General features: G+C 36.0%; 2 protein-coding genes across 9 annotated transcripts; one reads left to right on the forward strand and one right to left on the reverse strand.

The window, feature by feature from the left end:
* The first annotated feature begins 944 nt into the window (after nt 1-944).
* LOC149380874 (Calcium-dependent lipid-binding (CaLB domain) family protein) lies at nt 945-4,675 on the forward strand. 5 transcript variants are annotated; one of them, XM_089600947.1, is made up of 3 exons: nt 945-1,238; nt 1,447-2,757; nt 4,550-4,675. In XM_089600947.1, the coding sequence occupies exon 2, from the start codon at nt 1,469-1,471 to the stop codon at nt 2,732-2,734; it is 1,266 nt and encodes a 421-aa protein (XP_089457073.1). In that variant the 5' UTR covers nt 945-1,238; nt 1,447-1,468; the 3' UTR covers nt 2,735-2,757; nt 4,550-4,675. The 5 variants fall into 5 exon arrangements, with proteins under 5 accessions (XP_089457073.1, XP_089457074.1, XP_089457072.1 ...); XM_089600948.1 differs by lacking the exon at nt 4,550-4,675 and adding an exon at nt 3,025-3,161; XM_089600946.1 differs by lacking the exon at nt 4,550-4,675 and having other exon boundaries at nt 945-1,262; nt 1,447-2,959.
* On the reverse strand, nt 3,604-6,329 carry LOC149380875 (protein PATRONUS 1-like). Of its 4 annotated transcripts, XM_089600951.1 has the most exons (6): nt 6,167-6,329; nt 5,592-5,688; nt 5,221-5,475; nt 4,859-4,896; nt 4,475-4,664; nt 3,604-3,846 (listed from the first exon to the last, which is right to left on the reverse strand). In XM_089600951.1, exons 2-5 carry the CDS (start codon nt 5,656-5,658, stop codon nt 4,479-4,481), a joined length of 546 nt encoding a protein of 181 aa, XP_089457077.1. In that variant the 5' UTR covers nt 5,659-5,688; nt 6,167-6,329; the 3' UTR covers nt 3,604-3,846; nt 4,475-4,478. The 4 variants fall into 4 exon arrangements, with proteins under 4 accessions (XP_089457077.1, XP_089457078.1, XP_089457075.1 ...); XM_089600952.1 differs by lacking the exon at nt 3,604-3,846 and having other exon boundaries at nt 4,294-4,664; nt 5,592-5,683; XM_089600949.1 differs by lacking the exon at nt 3,604-3,846 and having other exon boundaries at nt 4,294-4,664.
* Between the last annotated feature and the right edge of the window lie 4,603 nt (nt 6,330-10,932).

Consider the following 10,932-nt stretch of genomic DNA (forward strand, 5'->3'; position numbering starts at 1 on the left):
CAATGAGCTTTATTAGGTTAACATTAAATCTCTCGCGAATTTGATATTCTCGAAAATCAAATATCTGAAAATATCTCACCATAAAATTCAGAACTGAAAAAAAAAATATTTCCAGTTATATTTACGTGGGAGGACATGTGATTTTAAGTGGCTCGAGTCTTTAACAACTTCTTGCAACTTATCTTGAACAACTTTAACCATATTATTTTGTCAAATTAAACTATGCCACCCAAAATTCAACATAGTCAAATAGAAATCACTTCCTCTGAGGTCGGGATTAGTTGAACCCCATCTATATGACAGGCGGAATCTATGATAAGACCGTCTAATCCCGGCTAGTATTTTAGCTAATGGGGGATACCAATTAACGTCAAAGTTCTGTTAAAGGATATGTGTTGTTAATTACTCATTTAGACAACCACTAGTGAGCTTACCAGACGGTAAATTCCAATCATCCAAAAGAACACGAATTGTGGGTGGTTTAACTTAGGAATATAGAACGTTTTTATTTTTCATCGCCGTTATAGGTTCACCGTCTACGTAGATCTTACCTTCAGGGAAAAAAAAAAAAAAACATCTGAAACTTAAAAAACACGTGGATTTCATCTTATCTTTTTACTCCGTTTGGACTTTGAAACAATAATTCTACTTAATATTTGCCCGCGCGAGCATAGTAAATATGAAGAAAAAAAAACCATCACATCATATATATAAAATGCAACATTCGCGTTATATGAAATAAGTCGGAAATTTTGAAAAGAAGTTAAGATGGAATAATACGTACGTACTCAAGAGGTTTTATCTTAATCCGAATTAAGCTGACTAATGCTTGGTAAAGTAATGAACATATGGACGTCACTGTGTTGGAGACTTTTATAGCCCTTAAGTGGGTGTGTGTGAAATTGTGTTTATTAAGGCTATTTGCGTTTGTTTTGTGCGAACAGCTTAGTAAGAGTGAGAGACGAGTGATGATAATTGACGGAGATGGGTGGGTCCAAAAATAGGTCCCTCCAATTCGTCTTTTCTGAGTGGAGAGAAATCAGTGACCCTTTTAGAGAGAATTGAGAAGTGAAAGCAAAGCAAAGCAGAGAAGCAATATATAAAACTTGATCAAACACCACTACTCTCTCCAACCACCCCCAAAAGCAGAGCAAGAAGCCAATAGAAAGTCGTCAAAAAATAAACTATAACCATCATCATCATCACCATCATAATACCAACTCTTGACCTTCCACAAAGTAATCTCCGTTATTTTTCCCTTTGTAATTCTTTCTACCTTAATCTCTTGCCTTATATCTTGTATACAAAGCATCAGTTCTTAACACTGTTACCAATAATAGATAGCTTAGATTGATCTCGTGTGTTGCTATACTCTTATTCTCAGTATGATTTCCTCTAACTTAAAGGCATTCTAACTCACTCACATCAAGTTTCTTCATCTTGCAGGCTATCTAAAACCCCCCAAGCAATGGACCGGCGGTTCCGCTACAATCTCAGCTCAGACACGATAAGCGACGGAGACTCGAACGAGTTCTCGGGGGTTCTTGATATTTATGTCCATCACGCTCGGAACATACACAACATTTGCATCTACGAGAACCAAGACGTGTACGCAAAGTTCTCTCTGACCTGCGATCCGGACGAGGCTCTCTCGACCAGGATCGTCAACGGCGGCGGCAAAAACCCCGACTTCAACCAGAATCTGAGGATGAAGATCACTCACCCCGACTCAGTCCTCAAGTGCGAAATCTGGATGCTTAGCAGGGTCAGAAACTACATGGAGGACCAGCTCTTGGGCTTCGCTCTCGTCCCGGTTCTCCAATTGGCCGGGAAACCAAAGTTGACCCAAGATTACACTCTCTCTTCCACCGATCTCTTCCATTCCCCGGCCGGGACGGTCCACTTGACCCTCTCTCTGGCCACGTCATCACTCCCCCTCGATCCCTCGTCAGACTCGCCCGCCAGCTCGTCGATCACCTCGGAGGTCGTGCTGCTGGATCGCAAGGCTTCGGAGGCGAGTTTGGACCCGGTCGAGTACTCGAGGATCGAGTTCCCGGATATCAGCACAGTGAGTGAGAATCGGAAAATGGTTTCCGAGTACTTTGGCATGTCAGAGGCCGGTTCCGAGGGAGTGGCCTCGTTCCTTCGTCTAGGCTCCCTTCCGAACCCTTTTTACGACTGCGAAATGACTGCCAACTCCTCTGACGAGACCCACGGTGGTGATCAAACCGTCTCCCCTCAGAATTCCGGCTTCTTTAGCTCCACCACAACCGAGGACAGAAACTCGGCCGATTCCGTCGAGAAGAACCGTGCGGCCACGGAGTCCTTCTCGAACACGGCCGAAACCGACACCCCGACTTCAAAGAAGGGGAGAGAAGGCAGCAGAGAGCAAAGGGACTCGGGTTCCTCGAGCAATAAGAAAGACGAGAGCGACAAAGAAAGAAGCAACGAGAGCAGAGACGGGTCGGCACAGTTCGGCCAAGTCTTCTCAGCTCAGCTCGAGGCCGAACAGTCGGCGATGCAGCAGCAAATAGTGGACATGTACATGAGAAGTATGCAACAGTTCACCGAGTCTCTGGCGAAGATGAAGCTTCCAATGGAGCTCAATCAATCAGAGGCAAGCAAAGATTCCAATAACAATGACATGGTTAACAACGACAACAGCAACAAATTAGAGATTGAGAAGAAGAAGGATGGATCAAGGGTGTTCTACGGTAGCCGGGCATTCTTCTGATTCACTGCTAATTCAACTTGAAGGCAAGTAATTTAATCCAATTTCAGCACTACATAACACTTCCTAATTTATCCTTAACTAAGTAAGCTTCTTGTGCCGGCTTCGTAGTATTTACATTTTTACTTACACAATTGCTAATGTGAATTAAGTATCATAAGTTCTGCAGAGTTTATGAGAATGTGGTTTCCTTTGTATTTTGATTTCCAATTAAGGCTTTTCTTCCTACTGGTAACAGAAACAAAACAGCTTCAAGATTATGACTGGTAACACTAAAGCTTAATTTTTGTAAGGTCACAATAGCATGAACTGATGACATTGGTGGTGTTCTAAAGCACTCAAAAGCAAATAATGTAAACCTGTTTCTATATGGAGGTGGTTAGATTTGTCAAGATATAATTCAAAAGCCCATTTCTGAATGTGTTGTCATCTTCCAAAGTGACGCATATTATAACCTATCTGTGTCTATACTTGCACATAGTGGATTCAGTGGGTCTGTTACCACTGGAAAAGTTGCCTTTTTTTAACAAAAATTTAGCGATATAAGCCACATAAACGTTTGCGTTTTAGCCAACGTTTTGTAAATTTTTCGTAAATAGCCAAAATCTATTGTAAATATTTCGTAAATAGTCATATTTATTAGATATTTACTCTGCGTTTTTTTTTATTTTTATAGCGTAAATAGATTTACGTGGCTATTTACAAAAAATTAACGAAACGTTGGCTATTTCAAAATTTATAACATTTGATATGGCTAGATAGTCACTGGACCCTTTTTTTAATGTCCAACCAGTTGAATTGAAGGGTAAGTTCAGTCTCTCTTTGATTCTTCTCCAAATACTTTGATCTGCCTAATCCAGGACTAAATTTAAGTGTTTTGCATTTTTGCTGAACAATTAAAGTTACAATTTGTTACGAAATAGATAGGTGCATCTCAATCTGAAAATTATAAATATAATTCGTTAATAGACACGTTACAGAAGTCCATGTGATTATTAAATTATAAAAACACATAAAATTTATACTTACCAACCGACCATTTTCCTTGCAAGTTGCAACATCATTATATTGTTGGTGGCGCAAGACTAAAAAACATGCCAAACTTTTCAACGGAACTGCGTTCACATTGGAAAAAAAAAACATAATGATAAGACGTACTATGTGAATCCTCATGAGATAGTTGATCAAGTCACGAGTATATCAGTGTGTTTTGTTGATAGTGAAAAAAAAAACGAGGGAAGTAAAAAAAGTTGGTAAATTTTCGAAACTAACAATGCAGAAAATGTGAAAAGAGGTTCAGGTGCAGCTTAAAAATGAAGGAACCTCCAAAAGGGTCGTTTTCATGTATATCCTATTGAATTAAAATTCTACAAATTGGCTCATTTTTACCCTAGTTAGTTCAGACTAGCGTATTCACATGTCAACGGTTTGGCCACCAGCAGAGACTAGAGAGCAACACTGATGATCATCAAACTTATCAACATTAATTATGGACATACAAATTGGTCTTGTGAGTCCTGGAACAATGCCTGTAACGCAAATAATAAGATGTAACAAGGGGATAGAAAATATGAAGTTGAACAGAATATAATCAACGTTAGTATCGTCATACACTGATATACAAATTCGCTCAAACAAACATGGATCGAATTATTCCATGAAATCCTCCTACAATATCCAACAAAAAGAAAGGCTATACAAAACGTAATCAACTAGAATAGTACCACAGTTGTATTCCCTTACATGATTAGGCAAGATTGTCATCATCTTCTTCGATTAGCCTCAATGTAAAATCTGGTTCCTCAAACTGCCATGCAGAGGGAGAGGATGGTGGAGAATCCAAGAGAAATGGGGAGTCCCAAAAAGATTCTGAGGAGGCAAAGATCTCGGAGAGGACCACCTCTTCTGGTTCCGGATATCCATCAAGATCGACCTGTACCAGGGATAACATACAATTTATACCATAAAATTCGAGAAAAGAGTGTCATGGAAATTAGACACAGTGTGCAAATAATCTTTTGCATTAACTTATAAAATTCGAGAAAAGAGTGTCATGGAAATTAGACACAGTGTGCAAATAATCTTTTGCATTAACTTCACTTGTTTGTATAGAAAGAATCACCGTACTTCATTGAATCCAGGATTTGGAGCCAGAGATACATCATCTGTAATTTATCAGAAGAAAAAAAAATGAGAGATACTACACGCATAACAGTAAGAAGACAAGATCCATCTAGGTATAAGAAATACCATAGAAGAGAAAAATCAATTTCAAACATTTTGGATTCGAGTTACTGAACATAATTGATTTAATGTAGTTCATGTCATTGTCATATTGAAATATATACCAGGCTCATTTTATCTCGATTAGCATCTTCTTGCACCCAAATTACACCATCTTATTGATTCAGAGAAAGAACCCTTATAAACTCAAGCATTGAACCAACCATCATAATTGACAGTACCGATTAAGAAACTAGTGACTATACCTCGTCCAGGAAGCACCAAGTCCAACATAAAACTATTCATAGCTGTTCGTCGTTCCTCGATGCACTTGTTGTGATCGTGCAAAAACCTTTCCTCGGCCAAATTAAATTCTTCCTTCAGCACAAAATTCTTCTTCGAAGAAGAAACACTTTGACGTACGGATGATTTGTTTGTAATGTCGCCGAGAGCTTTACGACCCGCTCCGCTTTTCTTCGTCGCAGTTTTCAAGCTTTTGATATCTAAATCAATGGCTGGCTCTAAGAAAATTGAAAACACTTTAGGTCAATGTAAAACAGACGATAATTTCACATAAATTGATATCGACCATAGAAATTTTGAATAAACGAAAAGAAAAAAAAAACAGCGGAAATACTTTTATGGTGGATGTGAAGATTCTCATTTGCAACAGCTAGTTGAGCCCGACTCACGCGGCTTGACATTGTTAGTTGTTTATGCGCTTCACTTCTTTACTGTCACAATCAAATGTAGCATATACGAAGTCCGTAAATTACCTATGATACGAGCAATTGAACCATGACAACGAAGAACACAAGTCCGTAAATGATTGGATTTATGTTCGGTAATATCTCAAATAAGAGTTTATTATTCAGTAGAGTAAAAAGCGTCACGATCTGAAAATAAAAACGAAACAACCGGTAACATACTGATTAATTGAACTAAAAACCCTTTTCCCAAAGGCATTTTTGTGCTGTTATCACCTTTGTATCTAAATAAACCCCAGATTTCCTTTTAAAAAATTAATCTAATACCCAGATGAGATTTTTCGAATAAACTAATTTCACTGCGTCTATTTCCGAGGTTTAAGATGACTCGCAGTACTTTCTTTTGACGTCTCAGAGTTCGGCTCTTTTTCCATAGAGGCCACGAAACATAAAATCAAGAATGTAATAAAGAACATAGTCGGGAAATCGTGACGAGAAGAAATACCTGTTGGAAGCAAACACTATAAAGACCCAAAATGTTGAGATCGGAATACAGAGATTAGAAGAGGGCTAAAGATTATAAGACTAGAGTTCTGGACGCCAAAATGGCGAACTGTTTTCTTATGGTGAATTCTTCGGCCTTTGTTCGGTGAGAGGGAAATGGAGCGAAAAGTTGACAGAATGAATTTAAATTTAACGAGAAATTTGGTTCTTTATATAATTTTATTTTCATCCATTATTGAAATTATTTATAGAATTTTGTAGCTAACTAGACCACCTTAAATTAAGTTTTGGGATTTAGCCCACGTTTGTAAAGTTTTAAAAAAATAGTTAATATATTAGATGGCACTAAAGGTAAAATGAGTTAAAATTACATATTTTGTCCTTAAATAAATATAACGTTTTTTTTAGATTCATCATTTTATCTCTCTTATTTTTTAATTCGTCATTTCTCTCTCATTCATACTTTTTTTCAAACATTTTTTTTTAATCAAAATTTCAAAAATTCATATCTATCTCATACGAACTCAAAATTTAGTGATTCCAAATCCTACAGATTCGTGGCGCCGAGATCTTTAAAAATTGACCCATTGTGTTTGATGAAAAAAAAATTTATCAAATTAGGAGAGAGAAAGTGACGAATTTGTTAATAGATAAGGGCAAATCAGATATTTTTTTTTTTTTGTTTATCAGTCTGTTTGGCTATATTCATAAAGTTTGGCAAACATAGACTAAAATCAAAAAAGAAAGTTTTCTTTTGACCATATTTCTAGAACACCCTTATTTATACTTAGGGAAAAAAAACATATACATTTTGTTTTACGTTTTTAAGTCTTTTTTTTTATTAGATTTGTAAACAACTAGCCTAATTATAGAGGGGATTTCTAAATTATAGTTACACTATCTATTTATTTAGGGAAATAGCTCATATTTCTCATACCTTCAAAATTGCCCTTCATATAAACTGTTTTAACTAACTCCTCTGCTCAGCTCGCTCAGTTCCTCTGATCATTCCATTTCATTGGATTTTTCTTCCAGAGCTCGGCACGAGAAGACAAGAGACGATTTGCAATCTCACGGCGGCGATTTCCAATTTCTTCCGGCGATTTGCGATTTCCAATTTCTTCCAGACGTTTGAATCATCTTTTTTTAATCGATTCGTCTTTCATGATTACCTTGCGATTTGCAACCAGGATATTCGACGACGGGTTTTTATTTGGAATAGATGTAAATCATATTAACCATTGAGTAAATAATTCGTTTCTATGATAAATATAACAGTAAATCCGATTTACTACATATTTGTTAAAAAAATTCCAGGACAAACACTTTCAACAGAATTGCTAGCACATTTTCTAGTTAATCTAACAGGAAAAATATCAAAGATGAGGACTAGTTAACCTAACAGTAAATATGATTTACTACTTATTTGAGTGAACAATCAAGGACAAACATTATTTCAGCAATATTGATATAACATATTTTATGATTAATCTAACAGAGAATTGATCGGAGATGGGGCTAGGGTTTCGGTTATGGTGTTCTATGGGTTAATCGAATTGTTAATAATATTTACTTATCATTTTTCCGAGTCTGAGAACAGAGACGTCTTCATCGGCTTCGGAAGTGGCGAAATCATAAATTTGGTGGCAGAAAAAGAGGTCGGAGGTAATATCGGAGAGATTAAGGATTCGAAATCGACGGATAGGATGGAATTTGGTTTTTCAGTTTCTCATGTAGAAGACGGAGAGGTTTTGAGTATTCGTGTGCGTAAAGAAATTGTGTTTGGCGTGTGTTTCGTGTGTATTTGATGATGGGTAAGATAGAAATATACTATTGTTTGTTAGTGGATTGGGTTAGTCACCTAATTTAAGTGATAGTAGGGCTAGAATTTTAAAAGAGGTGATCAATTTGGACTAGATACCTAGCCAGCCCTTTATTTGATATAATATTTTTTATGTTTCTAAAATAATGAATGATTAATTTATAGATGTGTTAACTGCTATATTAGTCTAATTCAATGTCTTGAAATCAATCAAGATACACAACTAAATATATAAATATATCAAAATAAAATTATGTCACGTAATAAATAGTTAGTTGTTACCATACCGTGGCTTCCATTTTATTGATTTACCTCTTATTTTCGTGATGTACCGTGGTATTTGACAAATGTATATTGCGAAATATTACATAAAAAATTAATTAATATGAATAATACATGCGATATTTGTTAAGATCATTGTTGTATTTTTGGTATTTGCTAAAATGATTGCAGTATTGGCGGCATTTTCAAAAATAATGAAGGTACTTGCGATTTTTTTTTTTTTTTGGTAATATTTGCAAAATTTACGAAAAGTTAAGACATTTCCAAATTATGTTAAAACCTCTACCTCGGGCTTGAAGGTTGTGGATACCAGCGTGATATACGCGTGAAAAAGATGCGGTAATTGAATCCTTGCATGTGTCAATTTAAAAAGAAGGTTTACATGGTCGGAGTTTGTTTCCCCATGTGCTGAGAAGGCTGCTCCTGACGATTTTGTACTGAGTTTGAGCAATATTATGTTATTGATATTGTTTAAAAAAAAGTTTAAAATAAAAATGAACGGATTAGAAATGCTGATATGGGTGGGAAGGAAGGGATTCTCGAGCCCTATGTTTTAAAAATACAAAGTATTAAAAAAAAGTTTCAAAAGTTTAAATTGCAAAAATCTATTAAACAAAAGACTTACTTTATGGAAAGGTTTAGATAAATCCAATAATTTTATATGATTAATTTTGTTGATGGAAATATTTTGAAATTTAAATGATAAACATGAAATTATACCGTACACTAAATTGAAAATTAAGTGCGTGTGTGTAGTAACTATTTCTTCTCATTTTAGATAAATCCTAGTATTAATATGTCACAGCCTCGTGATCCACAATGAAAATTTTGGGTAAATTGTTCAATCCCACATCATTAGAAAAATGTTAGATTTAATGATTTCGAGGATATGTAGGTATGAGACTATGCAGTTGAAAAGAGTTTTAAATACATTTATCGAAAACTACATATACTAATAAGATGCATCTTCTTTTCGGAAGCTCGTATTGAGAATTTCAAAGTGTTAAGTGTGTTTGGTATATAGTTTTTATCAAATGAGTACCGCCTAAAAAGTTTTCCAAAGACTCGTGGTGGTTTGTAAAGTCAGTCATCGAAGTAACTATGGAGGCTCAATAAAAGCATGAAGTGGGTGCACATTTCATTAAATCAAATGGGTCAACCGGCAAATAATTTTTATAAATCAATAAGTATGTAAAAAAGACTCATGATACATAAATAATATTAAAAAATCGCTCAACGTCAGAAAACGAATAAAATTAATATTTTTAGAATAAAAAACTTAGGCAATAGATTTTTGAAAGGGAAACTTGAGTTTCCAAGCTTCATGTAACACATTTGGAAACGAAGTTATACTTTGGACTCATTAGGAAAACCAAGACTTAGGACCTCTGAATTGTCAAAAATACACTTACTTATTTATTCTCTTCTTGAAACTTTTTTTTCTCTTTCTCTCTTATTCTCTCCTACACCCAATCTCACGCTTCTTCTCTCCCAAACCCATTCTGAAAATCAAAGGCACAAAACCTCGAAAATTAGAAAGTTTCTTGTTCAACCCACTTCGTCTTCCTTGTCCCACGGCGTCCCAATCTCTCCGTTGTCCTACTTCATCTTTCTCTGCTCTTGCTCTAAAGTATAAAGCTTCTTATGTTAGTTCTTGTATCAAGTAGAACCTTACGACGCTGTTTGGCGTTTGAGAGAGAAAAATTGGTACGTTTCAATCATTTCTACGCTTTAATTTTAAAAAAATGATAATTTTTTTTTGTTCGTCAAATTTTCTCAGAAAAAAACTTCGAAGTCTCGATCTTTAGCTTCGAAGATTTTAGTAGTAATCTCAAACATTTCGAACTTTTACTTCGAACTTTTAACTCCGAAGTAGTTGTTAACATTTTAAACTTAATATCTTACAATTTTGAACTTTTGAATACCATTTCGAACTTATATCTTGTCTCGCACAGATTTTACATATTTTGATCCAATTTAAATTGTCTAATTTCTTAACAGGTTCAAGCCTGAATCTATGCTGTTTATTTGACAATATTCTGGTGAACAAAGGTACAAAATGAAAATATGCTAATGAATCATGTTTCGAACGTCGGGCACTATTGAAACACATAACTCGATCAGAGCTATTAATCCCTGTTGAAATCGAGCTCGTCAGCTCGCCCTTCCGCGTCGAACTCATCAGCTCGCCCTTCCGCGTCGAACTCGTTAGCTCGCCATTCCGCGTCGAGCTTGCCTCGGAAGTCCTCTCCTTGGAACTCATTCCTCATGGGAAATTGTCGCATTTATTTCTCATGCTATTTCCGATGTCTTGCTCTCTGTTTATATTTATTATTCTCTCTTTCCTAGAAGTAGTTTTTACACATGTATTTATTACACTCTCTCTTGTACCCACCTTATGTATAAATAGGTGATACAAATTAATATTAAATACAAGAAATATTCAAAGTCTAGGAACACTCTCTCTCTCTCTTCTCCGATTCTCTCTTTCTTTATCTTCTCTCTCTAAACTTCAACATGGTATCAGAGCAGGGAAAATCAACCATCATGAACACCACTCAGACCACGCCCACTCAGTCGCAATCTGAATCCTTCTCCCAACATATCACGAGCCACAAACTCAATGGCCACAACTTCCTACAGTGGTCCCAATCTGTGCTCCT

This window comes from Urtica dioica, chromosome 11 (assembly GCF_054948205.1).
Source record: "Urtica dioica subsp. dioica isolate 48M chromosome 11, U.dioica_male_clone48M_v1_H2, whole genome shotgun sequence".
Classification (NCBI taxonomy): Eukaryota; Viridiplantae; Streptophyta; class Magnoliopsida; order Rosales; family Urticaceae; genus Urtica; species Urtica dioica.

Bases quoted from the DNA above. Each gene is read 5' to 3' on its own strand.
- LOC149380874 (XM_089600947.1), top strand. From the start codon at position 1,469: ATGGACCGGCGGTTCCGCTACAATCTCAGCTCAGACACGATAAGCGAC.
- LOC149380875 (XM_089600951.1), bottom strand. From the start codon at position 5,658: ATGTCAAGCCGCGTGAGTCGGGCTCAACTAGCTGTTGCAAATGAGAAT. The intron at 5,476-5,591 runs GTATTTCCGCTG...CAATTTTCTTAG, and splicing joins TCTTCACATCCACCATAAAA to AGCCAGCCATTGATTTAGAT. The intron at 4,665-4,858 runs GTACGGTGATTC...TCCCTGGTACAG, and splicing joins CAAATCCTGGATTCAATGAA to GTCGATCTTGATGGATATCC.